This window comes from Rhagoletis pomonella, unplaced genomic scaffold (assembly GCF_013731165.1).
Source record: "Rhagoletis pomonella isolate Grant_MI unplaced genomic scaffold, Rhpom_1.0 Rhpom_scaffold_00010, whole genome shotgun sequence".
NCBI lineage: Eukaryota > Metazoa > Arthropoda > Insecta > Diptera > Tephritidae > Rhagoletis > Rhagoletis pomonella.
The window spans coordinates 9824894-9846447 of record NW_023458564.1 but is presented as its reverse complement, the minus strand read 5'-3'; the positions used below and the strand labels follow the sequence as shown (position 1 = coordinate 9846447).

At 34.0% G+C, this 21554-nt stretch overlaps 1 protein-coding gene across 1 annotated transcript in view; it reads left to right on the top strand.

Annotated features, from left to right (window-relative positions):
- The first annotated feature begins 3115 nt into the window (after positions 1-3115).
- The window catches only part of LOC118746028 (protein vein-like), a 31497-nt gene continuing 13058 nt past the window's right edge, over positions 3116-21554 (top strand). The window contains exons 1-4 of the mRNA XM_036479747.1: positions 3116-3279; positions 3451-3575; positions 6742-6865; positions 17673-17734. Of these exons, the coding sequence (XP_036335640.1) occupies positions 3152-3279; positions 3451-3575; positions 6742-6865; positions 17673-17734 (439 nt within the window). The 5' untranslated portion in view covers positions 3116-3151. The remainder of the gene's footprint in view (positions 3280-3450; positions 3576-6741; positions 6866-17672; positions 17735-21554) is intronic.

Sequence of the window (21554 nt, the reverse complement as noted above, 5' to 3'; positions counted from 1 at the left end):
TATCTTTATTACAAAATTTCATTTCAAAGCTAAGCAAAATGGGATAACAACTCAAATTGAACAGGTTCCAACAACAACTATACAGAAATACGGAAATTTTGAAAATACGATTTTGGCTGTAATTTTCAACCAATGGTTTCAACATCGGACAAAATTTGTGTTAGCGTATTAATATATACATAGATTACGATGTTTAAACTTTCCTGCTTCCTTGACGTCCTGTCGCGCTGATTACCGTAAAACTTAAATCTACTCGAGGATATTTATTCATTTATTCTTATCATTCTCACTGACACTGGCTATGATATCCTACAAAGGATACCGCTCAACATTCCGGTCAGATATTTCCGGCACACTGATTTATTTAAGTTAACTTACAGCTTGTTCACACTATGCCATAAATGCACCGAAACGGCAAGCACTCAGTGAAAGACATTTCTCTTTTTGTTAGATATACATACATAGTTCTGCTGTTTGACATGGGCAATAAGAATATTTGTACTCAGTGACTCATACAAAAAAATTTGCCAAGAAAGTTGGCTTCCTACTGCCGATGTTTTGCATCGATACGATGAGAAAATCGAGAACTTCCAACCCTTCTCTGCCATTCCCCAGCTTTGGTTAAACTGGGACGTCGATGTCTACATTCACCACCATCTCTAAGACATCTGTTCAAGAATCTCTCCATAGAAAAATCGTCACGTGACCTGCGTATGCAAAGACCTTAGCAGTATCCGACTATTTAAAGTCTGAAATTGACTATCCAGAAAGAACCACGAAATTTTCCTCGATCTAATCAAAGTAACAAAGTAACGCTCTATACCAAATTTTCGAGGTATCTGGTAACACTATAGACTTAGTTGGTCTATCCATGTGAGGTCACTTTGCGACCTTTCAACTTAACCTAACCTAACATACCGCAGTCATTATCATCACCTTCTGAAAAACGAACCAATTTGATAGAAAAGTTAAAAAAAAATTTTAACTGTTAAAATACTTGTATAAATACTTCTACAAGAGCGGCTCATAAAAAAGAGTATTGAAAACTTGAGTTTTATTTTTCAGTTCAACTTTTTCTCAATGAATACTTAGTGGCACTTTTCTAGTTTAATTGTACGAAGAAATTGTTTAATGTTAATTTTGCAATGTTTTCAATTCCATAAAATTGGTTTAGGTACCTTTTACTTAGACACGTTTCCTCACGTTGCTCATACGCCATGCCGTATTGCATACGAAAAAACTAAAACAAAAGTAAAGCAAAATGTTGTGCGAGTGTAACAATTCGTGCATGAATCACGCTTGTTATATTTTTAATGCCATTCGATGTGTTTGTTGTTGTGAAAAACAGCATGCTTTTTATACTAAACACGCTGTACACAAATACACACATACAGTTGTACGTATGTATGATATTTGTTTAATTCAAATATATTTAGAAATAAATACTCACAATGTATATGCGAGGATTTTGCCGATTTTTCGACTTGCTGTCTCGCCACTTTTCTGCTTTTTATATTTGAAATACACAATTTAAAGAAAAATTAAACTGAACATTGTTTTTTTATTTCGTTTTTATTTGAAATTTAAACGTATTACTTAATTTTTTTTTTGCATTTTTATTGCCAATTGGCGCATTGTCATCATCAATTTCTATGGGTGGGTGGGTGTAGTGATTGCTTGCGCTGCTTATGAGCAATGAGTTGGAAGAGCATGGTCGCCAGCAAAGTCTTATTTAATTATGAATTATTTGTCTTGGTTTCGTCTATTTAGCAGCATAGTCAGCTATTTACTTTAGATAAAATTTATGTTTGAAAACTTAAGCAGGAGAGCTCTCGCCAGTGAATAAATCTATTGTATTAGGAGAAGTTGGACGCGTTTTAAAGTATTGTTGATCTAAGTGAAAAACTAAGAAAATTTGAGAATTAAGCTTTTTTCTGTTCTCTGAAATTGTAGTTTTTTAATTTCTAATTGAATGTAAATCTAAATTATAGTTAGTGGCGCTGCATTGCTTTACATTAGGATGGAGCGTTAGTGTTTCCACCTTTTGCTGTTAGGCCCTAAAAAAAAATTTTGTATTTTGACCTGAGAGAAAAGCAAGTCCTTTTAGGATGATTCTGCAATCGCCATTTTACACCACTTTCTCAGATTTTTCACTTAAACTCGACTTAACCCGAATTTTTATAAATACTAGTTTTATTATAGTAGAGATTGCATATTAATGCACTAATGTTTTCAATTTAATATTAAATAAATATAAAAATGGAATTGATAAAACCAAGTTTTTCTGAAAGTCTGGATTGTATACAGAAAATTAATTTCTCAATTTTCCCAGGTTGGCGATTTTAAGCTTTTTTTTATTTTTTCAAACATTGAAACCATCAAAGGGGCTTTAGTTGGCGAGGACTCTGAATCTGCAGCTTATTAACACCAAGAAGCCTTTTTTTAACAAAATTACCGCGACTGCTGGGTGCACTTTGGTGTAAATAAACTTGAAGAAACATTGTTTAGAAACATTGTTGAGAAACGTTTTTTTGCATTGTTCCTTCATATTCCTTCCATGGTTTTTACATTAAAGCGCAGCCTAGCGACCATTTTTGTTAAAAATAAATTGCAATCGCAGATTCTTCTGACCCCAAGACCCAAATAAAGGGCTTTTGAATGTAAAAATATTTGCAATTTAATCAGTTGTTTTAAATGTTGTTCTGCGACCACCAACATCAAATTGAAAAAAAACGCTTAAATTTGCCAAGCTGAGAAAACAGAGAAATTACTTTTCTATATACTACAATCCAAAAAAATTTAAAATGTTGTACAGTGTTATTAATCGATACAGCTCTGAAATTTGTGCACAACATACGAGAAGACGTGGCGGTCACTTCTGCATACTTAACTCAATTATTTTCTGATTATGACACTCCTGCTGCAAAGGTGCGATATGCATTTAAATTATTTCACATCAGTGCCTTTACAAATGCAGTAGTTAGTATACACTTCAATTCTTTTTGTTTCTGCTCGATTAAAGAAAAACGATTATTTTATAAAGCTTTGAAATTTCACAAATCGCCTCATTAATAATTACCAAAAATATATTTGCTCTAAATTCTTTACAGCACAGCTCGCATCAATACGTACTATAACCACAAATCGGACAATGGAAATCGGTAAAGAGTTGCACATTGTTTGCAAAGTACAAGGACGGCCACCGCCCAAGGTCACCTGGTTCAAGGATGGCAAATCGATTAATCGTAATCGTAAATTGTACAAATTTCGGCATTTCAAGTGAGTTGAAAAATTAGTCTAATCTATTTGCAAGCATCTCGCTTTGCCTACCTTTCGATACTACATATATACATATGTATGTACATATTTATTATGTTTTCATGTTTTTATTTATCATCAATATTTTCACACATTGGAATCATTTATTTACTCTCACTTTTAAATACTTAGAAAGCGTTCTGAACTGATCATACGTTCGTTTAACATTTCCGATACGGGGCGCTATGAGTGTCGCGCTAAAAATAAAATCAATCAGGAGCCAGATCGACGCACCATTTTAATTAAAGCGGATCCAGGTAAGTAGCCGTAGCAAGAATTGTGCTTACATACATACATGCATATGTGCATATACTTTTTTTGTAAATATAAATGCATATGCATAGTGGTAACGAAAGTACAAATGTATAATTATCATTAGTATTTATGCTTTGCTTGTACATATGTATGTATGTATGTAAGTACCTTTATTAAAAAAATTCTTGTCTTTTCTCCGTTTCAGTGTTTTACTTTAAATATTCGTATGCGCTTAATTTTGACACAAATTATTATGCTCCAATTAATTTGTAATTTATCGCAACATTTCCCTTTTTACACTACATACTTAGTATTATTGCTTATGTAGCGAATGAGGATTTCCACCGATGTGCATAAGTTTAATCATGCACATGCATATATACGTGCATATGTGTAAACATGTATAGGTGCTTAAAATGAGCGATGAAATAAGATTAGATGATTAGAACCTACAAATAAAAGGCATTAGAACTCTAGTTTTTCGAATTAAAATGCATATAAATGCCATTTAAAAGGAAATTATGGAAAGGAAAGAGATGTATATACCTACACACATTTGTATGGAGTTCAAAAAGATTCAATTGAAAAGAGAAAAAAGGAAAATTAAATGCAATTATTTGTATCACATAATATGGTTCATTATCCAATCAAAAAAATCTGTTTGAAAGATGAAAATTTTTGGTCAATATTTTAGGCTCGCCCAAGTCCATCAAAGTTCAATGTGCTCAAAAAATAAAAATTAATAAATAAATCAATTAACACATTTTATTACTAAAATTGCAATTATCTTCGAAAGTATTAGTCCTACATAATTTGGTATATGGACCATTTTTGTAGAAAATCGAAATAAGCAAAAAAAAAAATGTTTTTACCATTTGAATTTTGATGGACTTGGCCGAGCCTAAGGATATTGACCAACAATTTTAATCTTGCACACAGATTTTTTTTAGAGCATAATGGGCCATATTTTTGCTATTACTAATCAAAATTCTAAAAAAAACGGATTTCCGGACCACGCTAATGTACATACATATGTGCATTAGGGTGCCTCACCAAACAAGTCGCGATTTTTCCACCAAACTTATAAAATGTATTATATTTAAAGACTTCTGCCAATATAATTGACCAAAATATTAAGTTTAAGTGCGCTGGGCCGATTTAAAAAATCTCTAAAATCGAGAAAAAAATAGTTTTTATAATATTTTTTGCAAAAAATCACTTCAGATGATAAAAGCGTTTAAGCTTAAATGTTCTGCATAAAAATGTTTAAACACTTTATTAACCGATTCGAAATACCCATCTTATGTAAATCTTAATATTTTCGGAAATATTAATGCGAAACTCTTAAAATATAATAAATTAGTAATTTCGATGGAAAAATCTCAATTTTTTTGTATATAGAGTAATCCACCCTAATGTACATATATACATGCATTTGTATGTATTTGTATAGATATCTGCTTGAGAGCTTGTATTGATGAAAGCAGCAATTTCGCTTTTTTTGATAAAAAAGGTGGTTAATTAGTATGCTTCTGACATTTAAGGTCATTATTTAAAAAAAATTTAAATGAGGTACTCAATGACAGATGCTTTCAATATATTTTTCCCATAATAACATCGATAACTAGGATAAAAATAAATCAGTAATATCGAAAAGTACACCTCTTCTCATATCGAAGTTATTACTATTGGATACAGCAAAGCCAAACTTATTACCTGTCCATCAAAAAGCTCATGAATCTAGGCAAGGAGATCCTTCGAACTGAATCTTTCAGACAATATCGGCTGTTGTTTCTATGAGCTGGACGAAAAAACGCCAGAACACATCCTTATGAAGCGTAAGATTGGTTTTATTCCTACACCGGGTAGTTCCGTGACAGAGCTGGAAAAGGTGCCTACCTAGAAAGCCCGCTCTGCACTTAGCTAAAGCTAGGCAGCTACAGAAGAACTTCTCAACTGTTTCTTCTTCTTCCTCATCTTCTACAATACTCATGGGAGAATATTCCTAATCTCGAATCGTGCCTACTAAATAACCAATGACCGGTTACACAAGCCATGGCCATCGAAATGTTCTCTCTTGAGCAATTCTTAGATTTTTTTTATCTACCAATTTGCGGGCATAGTAGCCTAGTACCAGTGCCCTCGTCTAACTATGACCTATTGGCCTCTTGAATGATGTTATATCTTATCCTTGGCTTGCAGGTTGCCATCAGTATCCCAATCTTACCACTGCTTTCGGACAGTGGAAGATTGGTACCTTTCGTGGTTAGCTCATCGGCTCTGCAATTTCCTTCAATATCTCGACATATGTCCCGGGACACATATAAGGCTGACCTTGAAGACGGTTCTAATATCATTTAGAGATGCAAGGCACTCCTGTGCAAACTTTGATCTTAGCATTACCGCGTTCATCGATTTGATGGCCGTCTGGCTAACCGAGAAGATGTTAATCGTAGTCTTCGTTACGGCATGTGTATTAAGGTACACAGCCACCTCTTTTATAGCAAGAACTTCTGCCTGACAAACGCTGCAGTGGTCCGGAATTCGAGCGAATAATTCAAGTCTTAATCCGTTAGAAAAAACTTCATAGCTAAGCCTATCTTGGATCCATCCGTGTAAAAATTTACTTCCCCCCTCTCCCGGTCTTTGTGTTTGCCGCTCTCTTCTTGACGGGATGTTCATCTTAAAGAGGCTGTCGAAGGTGGGTTCAGGCATGAAGTAGTCGATATTTTGGTTATAACTAACTTCCCATAGTATGGAGCATAGTAGAGGGGCGATGATCTTTCCATTTCATGCACATAGACTGCTATTATGATCTTAGTCCGATGTATGGAAGTACTAGAAGAGGAAGAGTAAGGCATACTAAAAAGTATACCAAAGATAAACCATGAAATTGTTGACGTGCTTACTTATCGATTATACAAGGCCAACTGGGAAAATCGTTACGATTACATGTATCTCCCATAGCACCGATTGTTCAGATATGAGTTTTTGTTAGATAACTCTTCCATATAAGTAGTTAAAAATTTAGTCTACCAAACAACTAATAAAAAAATGCGAATGTTTACGAAAGGTATGCCGCCTTCGGCACTGTCCTTAATTGTTTCTCTTTATTAAATACATATACTATATAAAATAATCTAATATATGTAAATTTACACATTTCAGAGCCACGTTATCCAACAAGTTTAACGGGCGGAACTGGCAATGTTTGTCCCGATGATGCTGCTGAATTTTGTCTAAATGGTGGCACTTGTAATTTCTTTTCGGAAATCGGCTCGTATTCTTGCATGTAAGTATGATAACAAACAAAATAAATAAAAAAATAAAAAATATGAAAAATTAAGAAACGAGAAATCTATTGTAATGGACTTAATAAACTTGTATTAAAAATCACTGGAAGATGGCCATGCGAAAAAGTCAATTCAAGTTTTGCTGCATTGGAAATTTAAAAACTTAAGCGATTTCGAGAAATTAATTGCAACAAATTTCTAATCTTATACTAGGGATTAGATTTTTGTCAAAAATTAAGATTTTATGGGCTAAAATTTATTTTTTTCCTGAATATACAGACTACTGTTCTCGACGGTAGCCACTGTAACATAACGCATAGATACAAGTGAAACTCGATAACCCGTTATTCCAGGAACCACACGTCATCTTAATGGACTGTACTTTATTACGAATTATCGCGATTTTCGACTTATCGTGCTTACGAGTTATCGAGATTCCATTGTACGTATAACTTTCAAAATTTTAAGTGAATACTGGAGCACGTACGCCTTTATACCAGTTAGGCCACACGCTTCACAGTGGAATAAATAATGAGATGCCAGGGATGGACCATTCAGCTCACCAGCTTTTAGTTCCATATTTATAAAAGAGGAAAAATTTCTCAAGTGGGACCCTCAAAATTAAAAAGGTTAATCCATCGGTTATTTTATTAACTTTAGATAGGTGTTCTGTAATATGATACTGTGCAAAATGTTTTGGCTCTAGTGAAAATAGTATGCAAGTTATATGCGATTATTTTTTATGCAGGCTTTTACTAAAAGTTACTTTATTTATTAGCTGTTGGATATAATCTCATTCCTTTTACACCAAAACCTTAAAAATTGTCTGACGATATAACAACTGTAGTAGTTTTTCAAAATTTTTATTTTTATATATACTTATTAGTAAACTTTTTCATAAACAATATATTTTTTTTTATTTCTGGGGCTCCGATTTTATTCGGGTAAAATAAATTAAGATTAGCAGGCGCTCGCTCTCAATCGGGAGAAAAAAAAATGTTGTTCATTTCTGTTTTTGTTTAAGATACAGCGATTTTTCGATCGCAGTGCATACGCTGGTATGACACTCGCTTTCGTTACGGGACAACTGACGTTCGCGACGGTCGGTTATCACTATTTACTTGCCGGTTAAACATCGTTATCAACGTTTTCGACATGATGCATATAACATATGATCGATAAAGCAGTTGTTGTATTTAACCAGAGGGTTTTCCTCTGATTAGTGCTAATCAGACATTGAACAACCGGCCCTAAATGGGAGAAATTAGCTTCGGAAGTTCTTCCTGCGGAAATTATTATGCAAATCGCTCATTCTGATTAAAAGAGCACAGGGGGCTTCTAAGAGCTCTAGATCTTTTATAAAGGATGCGTTTTTTTAACTGATAGAACTTCCGATAGGGATAAATGTTATTCGCGAAAACCACTCCCTATATGTCACGCATCATGCCCGTGCTGGTATATGGCGCAGAAGCAAGGAACAATGACAACATCCGATGAGGCGGCTCTTGGAGTATTCGAGAGAAAGATTTTGCGGAAGATTTACGGGCCTTTACGCATTGGCGACGGCGAGTACCGCAGACGCTACAACGATGAGATGTATTAGCTTTACAACGATGTGGACATAGTGCAGTGTATTAAAATACAGCGACTCCGCTGGCTGGGCCATGTTGTTCGAATGGACACCGACGCTCCAGCTCTGAAAGTATTCAACTCGGAACCTGCTGGTGGTGGCAGAGGAATGCGATAGAAAGATCAAGGGGAGAACGACTTGGCTTCACTTGGCATTTCCAATTAGCGTCTGTTGGTACAGAAGAGAAGCGACTGGCGTGCTTCGTTGGACTCCGCCAAAATCGCTTAGGCAGTTACAGAGTCAAAGAAGGAGAAGAAGAAGCTGTCAGCTGTCGCATATTGATAGCCATTTTTATTAATTGTAGTTTATCATTTCGTCAAGGAAATATACACGCTTCAACAGCATTTTGAAATTAGTAAAATTTACTTTGAAAGTGAGTCATAAATTAAAAGCAGTTGAAAAAATTATTTCAAATGTAAAACTTTTTTCGATTTTTCGCTGAATGGTTTCGCTAACAAAAAAAACAGATTTTGGAGACAACAGAACAGAAGCAGCATTCATCCAGAAAAGTAACTGATAGGTGTAATTTGCATGTTGGTGGTATCGTTGGACCTATTTTCTTCAAAACTGCTACTGGAGCCCACTTTAAGGTCAATCGAATACGTTACTGAAGCATGATGAACGATTTTTGGTTTTAAAACATAGAAAACATTGATCCAGGGAAATGTGGTTGCAAAAGAGTTGAGGCTATATACAGCCCATACAGCACGTAAAACCATTGATTTGTTAAAAACTCTTTTAACCATTTCGCGGACACAAAATTTTTGGAAAACGTTTGCGGAACGACACTAGTGATATTTGGAGTTCTAGACTAGATATTTAAATTTCTGTTACAACTAGAGAAAATAAAATTTTGTCGGCTTATGCCGACGTGTCAGCGAAAGAGCTAACTGGCCTGCTATATCATGTGACTCAACACTTGATTATTTTTTGTGAGGAAGCGTTAAGCCATTTCTGGACGCTAACCAACCAGTAACTATTGGCGACCTGGAAGCCAACATTGAACTAGTTATAGCAGAAATAAGAACAGATTTGCTCGAAAGAGCCGTTAAAATCTTGACTGATAGATTGCAATTCGTCAAGAGAGCCAGAGGTGGTATACAATGAACTAACAAATAAAAGCCAGTAATTTTTAAGCAAAAAACTCGATCCAAACAAAATTAGTATGGGTCCACCCTTGAGGTATCGCCTTTCCGATGAGAAAAAAATTATCGAAATCGGTTAACGTGGTCTAAAGTTACGCGGTAACATACATACAAAAAAAAAATTACGACGTATTGATAACCTTCTCTCTTTTTGAAGTCGGTTAATAAATAGAAATAAATTCACCAATTTGTATTTTTTTTTTTTTTTTTATTTAAAGTTCTCATTCCCTTAAAAAAAACATCCATTACAATAGGCCTTCCGTGCTCGTTTCTTTATTCCTATTGTATAAAATAGCCAGAGTTTGGAAAGCCCCCTTCTCGTCAGCCTTGAGTAGAAATAGAAAATAAGCTTCTGTCACGGGTTTCAAAGAGAATGGTCTTCTTGGAAAAGCCATGCCTAAAATGGTTTATTATAAAGCGCTCCTAATTTCGCCGGCATCAAAAATACATCAGCCTCCCTTTAAAGTTAGTTAAAAAAAAAGTTTCCTGGAATAAATTTACAAATATGTATATATATTAGGGTGGGTCAAATTTTATTGACGAAAGTTTACCGACAAATAGCGTGGTGTTTTCGATTTCTATAGAGAATTCTATGAGAAAATGTAGAAGAAACTTTAAGAGCCGTTTTTACAGTGCCGAGTTAACTCTCATTCGGCAGTTAACTATAGGTTTTCAGTACAAAAATTTAAAGTTAACTGTCGAGTTTGAGTTAACCCCCTCACTGTGAAACTGGCACTATGTCGGAAATGAGTTTCTAGACTGCGCATTTTTAAAAGTCAAATTTACTTTTTTACAAAATTTTATTTTTTCGTTCTATGCCAGTTTTACGAAGTGTTCACCTATTGTTATATTAATGGATACAAGACGCCTATATTTTAGTTTATAACATTTTTAATATACCATGCGAAAATACACCCCGTATCAAAATTATAAACGCACCACACATTGAAAAGTTTTAACAATTTAATTTTTTGTTATTTACTTTTAGTTAATTTATTTTGTAAAGATATAGTTTACTCTTAACAAAAATCGCATAAATTCAAGTTTCAAACATTATGCAAGATTAAAAAAAATCAACAAACTTTGGTAAAAATTTCTAAAAAAGATTTTGAGTATACAGTTCTGTAGTTCATTCAATTTAGCCAAAGAAAATAAATAGTATCGCGAAATGGTAATTTTTTCATTTAAAAATGCGCAGGATCGAAACTGATTTCTATCTGCAGAATGAGAAAATAATAATAAATAAAAATTTACCCTCCCTAATGTATGTTTACACATACATATTTACATGTGCTCACTCAATGAACGCACTCATTTATAAGCGCCGCACAATACAGCGGTGGCATGCAACGCGTGGTTAAAAGTAGCAGTTGTGGAGCACTGCCAAGAAACAGTCACAAAGTGATCGAGTGAGTGCAAGTTGCGGTGTATAAATACGCATGGTATGATATAAACATATACACACATGCATACATATATACAAGTATGTATGTGCATACAAAGTCAAAGATTGCAGGAATCGTAGCGCATTTGGAAATAAATTGACGCGCTGAAAGACATAATTCACATTGCGCACACGCGCTCGATTGTAGACACACGTGGAAATGAGAGGGGGCGAAATGGGCACGAAAAAAAATATAACAAAACGAAAAACCGAAGTAAGGAAGGTAGTAAGTAGAGCTGGCGCGCGTTGGCAATTTGTGCAGAATTTAAAAAACAAAGTAAGAGCCAGCGCGAGCAAACTGAGACCTTCATGGAGCTGCACTTTTGGGGGACAAAAAGTAGCAGTAGGGGAAGATTTTTTAAACGACTAGTGATTTTGTTTTTATTTATTTTTTCTCCTTCATACACCCTTGCGCATGGCGCTATGTACTTTGATACTTTTGCAATATTTAACGATTCTTTTCGTTTCATAATTTTGTTGTCAAGCCACTATATAAAATGTTTTGCTCATCTTCATTTCCTTTTCTCCTGCTTTGGACACTACGAAACAATAAAAATGTCAACAGCTCATTGATTACATTCGACATCGTTCGTTTGACACATCTGTGGCAAAATTCAAAGATATTTTCGTTGACAGTTCAAAGTATGAAATGCTGAGATTTGTTGTGTGAGAACGCATGCGATTTCGTTCAGATACATACATATAGTATCTATATATATATGTGTATGTATAAACATATGCAGTCAGAAAAGCAAGCGAAAATTAAGTTTATGAGCTGCTTGTAAACAAAGCTGAGTTCATCTGCCGACAGCATCAGTGGGGCTTGCGACCCTCATTTTACACTAGCGCCGACATTCTTAATTGTTAATTTGTAAAATTTACAAAAATGATCCACACACACACTACACACTAAAGACGTAACACAAATTTAAAACGAAACTAAAAATATGAAATTTTAAAAGATCATGAAAATATGCCCTAACAAAACATTTTTACAACGCAAACACTTAAGCACTCTCAATGTACTTCACTGCTACTCATACAGGACGATGTACACATGTACATATTTATTTTAAGTTGGGGTGAATACGAAAGTGGAGCACTGTGTATATAATCTCCCTAAAAGATGATGTAGCCAGCCACATGTATGTGCACAAGCATATTTTCATTAGATCGGCCGGTACTCATCAAGAAAAAAATAATATAAATATAAATCCACACTAAAAGAATTTTTCGTGGGTAGGTAGGGCGGTATTCGCTCAGTTATTAGGCTCAAAAATTCTTGGTCCTCTTTACTCTTACTTCCAAATCAGGCGCATTTGGGTCCCAGGACACAGTGACATCAGTGGCAATTGCAGGGCTGATGACAGCGGCCTGCTCCTGGACAGATGGGCTCACAGTCGGTTCAGCGAGCGCTGGACGAAAACACCGACTTGCAAAGTTGCAAGAGCCTTCTAACTGGGTGTTGACCAAAAGCGGTCAATGGAGCTTCTGCAGTGCTGACTAAGCGCCAGCTCTCGAATTTTAGGGGTTTACTGACCGAACATTGTCCTTTAAAAACCGACGCGGTGCGACTTAATATCGTCACGGATCCCTAGTGCCGCAGCTGTTGGGAAAACGAGGTGGAATCATCTCAGCACTTCCTTCTCAGCTGCACGGCATTCGCTAGACTAAGTTTTAAGCACCTCGGCGCGCATTTCATCAACACTCCTGAAAAGCTCTCCGCTGCCTGCGGATCTTTGTTTTGAGCACCCAGCGCTTCTCCTAGTTTAACACAGAGAACCTCTAGTTAGCGTTCAAATACATTGTGTAATGTGGTAACACAATAGACAATCTAATTAATGTCTAAGTGAGTCGCCTTGTGGAGTCTGCCAAAATAACCTAACTTTACCTAAGGGTGGTATGGCCAGTAACCTCCTAAACACTAAGTGTGGTTACAAAGTTCATTAAATTTTTGGTAAATTATTGAAACAAGTTCCTGTTAATAGAGCCCTCTAGCCTTCTACACCACAGGCTGGACGCTTCACAGTGATAGATTCCTAGATAAGCTGCCGCCAAAAGTATTGAGAAAAAATGATTTTTATATTCGTTTTTGTACGACTCAGTTTTACTCGTAGTAAAATGGGCGTTGCGTTTTGCTTATCTATGGGATTTTTCAGATTTTTTCATTCCTAAGCAGAAATACAGATAACAAATTACAGAAAAATCGACCACAATTGGTACTTTTGTCATATTTTATATGGAGCTCTTCAACTGTTCGTCACCCACTTTCCTATTGCTTCCATTTGGCGTTCCATATTTCTCATTAATATACATACATAATTAATCTACATAGTTGTCCATCCTTGGGCCTGCCTCCAGATCACGCTTTTTTGTTTAGACTGTCCGCCCAGTTCTGTGTTTTCTTGATAAATTATTTTGTAAAGCAATTTTATAAAGATTTTTATTAAGTAAAAGCTCCCATCGCATTCTGTGTCAATATTTATATTAAATAAAAAGCTCTATGATTTCCACAAGAGGGAAACTGATTTCCACATGAGTGGAACTAATTTCATTGTCACTTATGAAAAATATGAATTTAAAAGCAAAAAAGCTTATGACCACCGTTGTCGAGTAGGTAGAGATGTCGGCTATAAATTCTGTGCGTCGAAAGTTCAAATGCCGATACATGCAGTATTTAAATAATAAAAAAAATAAATTTAAATATACGAAATTCGTAATTTATAATAATTTTCATTTCATATGAAATTTCAATTTGTAAACGCTTGCCAATAGCATTTTCAATCTTGATAATTTTGTCAAGAGTTTTTGATTTCTGTGCTCTAGAATTCCAATTCTTGATAAATATCAAAAAATTTGCATATTATTAAAAAAGTTTTTAATTTATCAAGTGCACAGAATCGGCCTTTCAATCTTGATGATTCATCAAGAATAGAGCTTTTGAATCGGCCTTTCAATCTTGATGATTTATCAAGAATAGAGCTTTTGATTTCTGTGCTCTAGAATTCCAATTCTTGATAAATAATAAAAAATTTATAAAATATAAAAAAATTGTTATTTATCAAGTGCACAGAATCGGGCTGTGTGTTTCCGCTTTAAATGTATTCGCTGTCTAAAGTTTCAAAGCCTTTTTTCTTTCTTGTGTCAGTATGTCTGTGCATATGTAGATGTGATGCAGCTGTTCATCAGTATGGTAGGTTAGAACCCCGTTCGGTAAGCAGAAGCGTCTGGAAGTGTAGTCGATAGAAGAAGGTTCTTTTTGATCTAAGTTGGTATAGGAATATATTTGCCATAAATCGGTGCTATGAATATTAATCTGGTGACAAGTCTTACGCCCAAACAGTTTATTACTTTTCTTGTTGCCAGCGCCCCGGCGCAGGCTTCTAAATTCACTACTGGTAGTAGCAAGACATCCGTTTTTTTCGGCAGCTAGCTGGAGGCCACTAGTGTGACCAGATTAGCCTTTGTGAGGCTAGTTTTAGTTGGCATTAAATTTTATGCCACAGCCTCAAAAATTAAGGTCTAGCTTTGTAGCTTTTTTTGAAACGAATTTTGATAAGAGCTTAAACATTTATTTAAAGAAAATCGTTTCGCAGAACGTGTCACCAACTTGACATCTTAAGTTCTTTTTTACTTCATTTTCCACAGGATATAATTTTTTCAGACCGTGTTTCAAAATCAATTTAGCTTTGTGTTTTACGTGATATTCTAGTCACACTGCTAGTTACTCTTACGTTCGTAACTTTCCTAAAGCGTAATGTGTCTTACAAAACCAATTTCAGACTAAAATGTAACCCTTTCAAAGCCAAAAATTGTTCACAACAAAAACTTTTAATTAGGTATGTAAATTTTGAATTTTTCTACTAAAAACTTAATAGCGTAAAAGTAACAGCGTTACTTTACAAAACTCTTTAGTCAATTAGGAACGGCTGTTCCAAGCTGCATCTTATGCATCCAATGTGCGTGTACTGCTGTGATCGACGGCGACGACACCAACATTAACGAACACAACGACAATGTCGACTCTTACAGCCCGCCGCAATCTGACAACCACCACCTGAGTGTGAGTGTAGCAAAACATACCGACTTCATTCCCGCTGCTCTACCCTCACCAACTCTGGGTACGTTTGTCTATTTGTGTTTGTTGGCACAATTTATATTTAGACAAACCAATCAACGGTTATAGTGTAAACAAAACTCCTCGAGCCAAAAGTCGATTCAAGTCAGGGCGATGTACTATGGTGTGAAATTGAGTGCGGTGAAGTGGTATTGATCGGTAAATGTTCAAATTACACTAAACGTGAATAGGGATGTCTCGAATTGCAGACTACAACAAATGCACTGATAAACTAATTGATATGTATGCGTCTACGCCTAAAAATAGATAATATAATTGAAGAGAGTGCAGTTCGGTTCGGTAATTTGAGTGTTCGATGCGTAAATGCTCATAGCTTCATGCGATCAGATATGTAATACGGTAATTAACTGTATATTTTTATATACGAGTGCATTAGGGTGGTCTAAAAATGATTTGTTATGAGTCCTACCCATTGCTTTTTTTGGGGAACTTATTAGAAAATAGTTAATATTAAAAGATGGTTAAATGAATAATTGGGTATTATTATTGGAAGTGTACTGAAAAGAAGCAAAGTTTTCCGATCGGAAAATATTGATTTTCAAAAATTCTATACCATTTCTACGAAAAATTGTTTTTCCCATATAAAACACATGGAAAACTTTAAGTGCTTTGAGCGACCTCTCACTATTTTTTTTTTTTTGATTTCGAGTGAGAACATTAAAATTCCAACTTTACTTTTTTTTTTTACCACCCTAATGCACATACATGCATACATGCATGCGGTGTCCTTATATACGCCTACACTGGACAATTTCTTTGATAATGAAAATCATTTTAAGCTAGGTCCATTTTCTGAATCAATTCCACAATTTAGGGCCAATTTCACAATGAACACTTAAATTTCCTTTTACAAAAGTTATCTTTTAGTTAAAGTGTAATTTAAATGTACTTTAAACAAGAGGTGTTTTCATAATAAAATGGCAATTGAATAATAACAAAAGGTTCATTTAAATTAAAATAACAAAGTTGGCAACGCTGATCTCGGCAAAATTGCATCAGCTGATTGTCATAAATATGAAATTATGCTACGAAAATGACCTATATTTTATTTCTTACAAAAGGGACCTTTATGTCATTTAAATTTCCATTTTGGGTATTTAACCAAAGAGCCTTTATCGGCACCTTTAACTTTAAAGTGGCTTTATGAAATCGATCAGCCAAATGAAGCATCCTTTAAATTTTAAAGTATTCTTTAAACTTATTATGAAATCGGCCCTTAGGCATTTGAAACGTCCAAAAGAGCATCTATTACTAATGGAATGAACAACGCCTACAGCATAGGAAACAATAGACTTCGGGTGCCCCAGTGTACTACTTATAAGACTTTTTCTTATGTATAATGCTCTTCAATAAAGGTAAAAATAAATAGAAAAGATTTTCATGGTAAAGAAAATTTGCGGTGGACTAACATGTTGCGCCTGGGAACCCAACAGACTGAAAACCTGCACGAACACGCGCGGAGACACCATCCAAAAAGGTGTTTGAAGCCCAGATCAATTTTAAAAGCTATTTGAGAAAACGGCCCTAAATGTGGTAAAAAACGCTTTTGAGGTCGTTGAACTCGATTTGGTTTGTTAGAACCGCGAAATTCAAAATGGCCGATTCAATATGGCGCACCATCTAAAATTTTCCAGAAAGAAAAGACTACACACTACTTTTAGTTTGATGTTTTTTTTTAAATTTTTTTTAATTCAGGCTTATAAACATGTACAATCTTTTCTAAAATCCGCCCTGAATATTTAATAAGTTAATAGTAAATACAAATATTTTTAAAGCAAGCTTTCTAAATATGAACGAAATCGGACCATAAATTCTGGTTTACAAAATATATCGTGCGCCACCTATCGGCAAAAATTTTAATGGAGTTATTTCTTTTCATGTGGTAAACAAACGTTTTAAATATGATCCAAATCGCACTATAAGTACGAAATAAATCAACTCCTGCGCCGCCTATCGGATTAACTCACCGTTCGTATTGGTTTGTCGTCGGATTCGGAGCCAACTATGAAGTTTCAAGTGTCTAGGTCAACGGGAAGTTGGTCAAAAATTTATTGCAAAATTTGCCCCTAAAAAAAAATACTTATTTACATATATATATACATAGCAAGTTAAATAAAGGCTTCTAAAGAGAGATATTATACGGATTTGTCAAAAATTTACTACCCCAGTATGTTTGAATAAAATCTGTCATAAATGTTGCACTGTGCGGCGGCGACGAAAAAATGTTTCCAGTATTATTTTTCCATCTTCAGAAATAGCGAGCACCGTTTTTTCGCCGCCTTCATACAGCGCAAGCGTGGCTGCGGCTTCAACACCTTTGCCCCACTTAGCTATGCCACTGTACTTACTGTACTTATCTATATATGTATGTCTTCGATTAAATACAAAATGTTCATAGATAAGAATTTGTTACTAACTCAAACCATATTTCTCCAAATCTTCATTTCAGATGTCCGGAAGGATTCATGGGCGAACGCTGCGACCGCAAGGAAGTCAATAATATATCTCCCAGTACGTACAGTAATGAACAAGAATGTGGCGAGAAGAAATTTTATGGAAGTTATTATTGCTAAAATAGGCTTTTCTATAGCATCGAAATTGGTTTAAATTGATTGCAATGCACTTAAGCATTTTGTTCGATAAAATTAAATTAATATTTTTTAATGAGCCGAAAATATAAAGCTAAGCTAAGTTGTTAAAAAACTACTTGCAAACATAGCGATGCAAAGATAAAAAAAAAAAAATTGTGGCTTAGTTTTTCTGGCGTTTTGAGACACAAGCGAATATACATACATAAATACAAACATGCATGCCTACATATCTGCATACATACATATGTATGAAGTGTCATTCGAATCGAATGTTTTCAAGTTAACTCCGAAATATACCAAAAACAAACTTTATACTCATTAGCATTCACACTGACGCATATACATACATACATACACAAAAACACACACGCATGCACAAACACTAGCACACACTTACCCATTCACTAATACACTAACACTTTTACTCAAATGCAATAAACCAAATATTAGTTATAAACAAAATAATAATGTTGCTAAAAAAAACATAGTAAATGCATTAAAAAATATTTATGTATGTATTTTGTTGTTAAATATAACTGCAACTGCAACTTCATATAAATAAATCTTTGGATAGTTCTCTCAACAAAAACAAAAAACTTACAGAAAATAATACCTACAAAAACAAACTTTTTATATGTACATACAGTGCCGGACAAAAGTATTGGCACAGAGCACCTTTCGCAATATATGCAAAGTTTTTTATTCTAATTTGTTTTCAATATTTTTTAATAACAATATAGTGCGTACTTCACCACAAAACATAAAAACAAAATCTTCAAACTTTGTGCAAAACTCAGGAAAATTCAATAAATTTGCATACTAATTTGCAACTTTCTATTTTCAATTTTGGTATAACAGCGTTGATTTTTGGCCTTCAAGGTGTTGCTCATTTTCTCTATACAAAAAATAATTGTCGAGCATACTTTATATGGAAGAACCTGAGGGAAAAAATGTCAAAAACCAGCGCGATTTTTTAGCAACTACAAGCTTGCAATTTTTTTAGTAAAATTAGATGGGCAATAAAACTGCATACCTAGAATTAAAAAAAAAAATAAAAATCTAAATAGAAAGTTGTAACTTCGCATGCAAATTTACTGAATTTTCCTGAGTTTTGCACAGAGTTTAGAGATTTAGTTTTTATGTTTTTTGGTGTAGGACGAACTACATTTTTATAAATAATGATTGAAAATAAAGTAGAATAAAAAACTTTTCAGATACATATTGTGAAAAATTCTCTGTGCCAATACTTTTGTCCGACACTGTACATATGTATTCTCTAAAAGACTGGCAAAACTCAATAGCCCGATTTGTTATGAAACGCGCTCAAAAAGTTTCAAATTTTAATGGCACATTAGACCGTACCATCTCGCAAGCAACAAAAAAAGGTCGCCGCCCATCACTGAGTCCTAAAGTATTTTTGCCAGACAATTTCTAACATTTTTTTTTTTTTGCCGAACCTAGTGGCCTTCGTTTTACATTTTTCAGTTGCACCTACATTCGACAATAAAAAAAAATCAAAAGTTTAATAATTTTTGAAGAGCTCTAATTGACTGGCATTCGGGTGGTACGTTAGGATGATAAGGACTGAGATCTGACAGTCATTTAGTAAATGAGCAATAGATATGCACTGATAGTAGTGACACCTCGAAGCATATTTGGGGTAATTTTTTTCTGCATCTTGTCCACCACAGCAAATCTACTTAAATACATGCATACAAACATAAATATCACAAGAACGACTAAATTTCGATAATAACTGTAAAACACATTCCAATGACTAATACTCTTTAATTAATTCTAAAAAAAAACAAGCTCTTTTAAATGCTGCAATTTAAATTTTACAGATTTATGGCCTTATTCATAAAAAATAAAATAGGTTTAAAGAGTTCTGTAAAGTGACATTTTCATACAAATTTTTGATTTATAAAGCAGTTAAGGTCTTCTTTATTTTTTATGAATTTGGGTGTTAAATTTTAGCTACTCATAATAGAAATGTCTGCAAAATGCGAGCAAAAACAAAAATAGAAAATCAAATAAGTAAAAATAATATATAGAAAAAGTGAGCAAGTGAAAAAGCTACTTTTCATATATAGAGATAGACACAATGATAAGGTCGCCTATATATTGACAAGTTTTAAATAATAATATTTTTTTTCAAATTATTTAATTATAACTACTATTTGTTCTGAAATATAGTTCATTCCATAAAAACACCATCTAAATCCAGGATTCTAGCACTTTGCAAAGTTTTTAAAAACTCGTAAATTTTTCATCAAAATTTCACGCTTTTTATTTAGAATTTAAAAATTTTTACGACAGGTCTAGTATAATAAAGCGCCGTTGGTTTTGACAATATTTTTTTGTTGACGGTGTTGCGTATTTTCTTCCTTATAAAATAAATGCCAACATTCGCTATATGAAAAAAAATTCTCAACACCGTGACCAAAAAAAAATTTGTTGTTTTAAGTCAAAGATAATTTGTAAGCATTTGAATGCGCTATAAGACTGCATACTTACAATTTTTCCAAAAATTTCTGAAAATAAATTTGATATTTTGTCAAATTTCTAAAAAATCTTTGAATTTAGATGGGTTTCGTTATGGAATGAACTATACTTAAAAAAAAAAAAAAAAATTAATAAAAAAAAAATAGTTATCAATATGTGTGTGACCTTATCATTATGCCTATCATTATATGAAATATGTACTACTAAAAAAAAATATGTTAATGTAAAAAATCATATCGGTTTTTTGATACGTTAAACAAAGGTGCTATAGAAGGTTTATTTTATTTAATAATATTTTTCCAATGTTGTATTCTTATTCTGTTCCTCTTACTTCTACTGCTCTTTTGTTGTTTTGTTTAGTTATTTTATTACCATTAATATTACCACTTAATATTATTTTATTGTTTTTATATTATTTATTAACTTTAGTTTATTTATTTACAAACAAAAAACAAAGAACACTCAAAAAATGCAGCATTAATTCTAAGGAAATTTAGATGAAAATGCATTCAAAATATTTAAAATGAAAAAAAAAACTAATGAAAAATCTTAAAAAATAATCTTAACAAAACCTGCGATCAAACATGAAATTACGAAAGTAATAGAATACATACATATACCTAAATAACGGGTGATTTTTTTGAGGTTAGGATTTTCATGCATTAGTATTTGACAGATCACGTGGGATTTCAGACATGGTGTCAAAGAGAAAGATGCTCAGTATGCTTTGACATTTCATCATGAATAGACTTACTAACGAGCAACGCTTGCAAATCATTGAATTTTATTACCAAAAAAAGTTGGCAGAAAATCCGCTTTTTTATCGACAAATTTTGTTCAGCGATGAGGCTCATTTCTGGTTGAATGGCTTCGTAAATAAGCAAAATTGCCGCATTTGGAGTGAAGAGCAACCAGAAGCCGTTCAAGAACTGCCCATGCATCCCGAAAAATGCACTGTTTGGTGTGGTTTGTACGCTGGTGGAATCATTGGACCGTATTTTTTCAAAGATGCTGTTGGACGCAACGTTACGGTGAATGGCGATCGCTATCGTTCGATGCTAACAAACTTTTTGTTGCCAAAAATGGAAGAACTGAACTTGGTTGACATGTGGTTTCAACAAGATGGCGCTACATGCCACACAGCTCGCGATTCTATGGCCATTTTGAGGGAAAACTTCGGAGAACAATTCATCTCAAGAAATGGACCGGTAAGTTGGCCACCAAGATCATGCGAT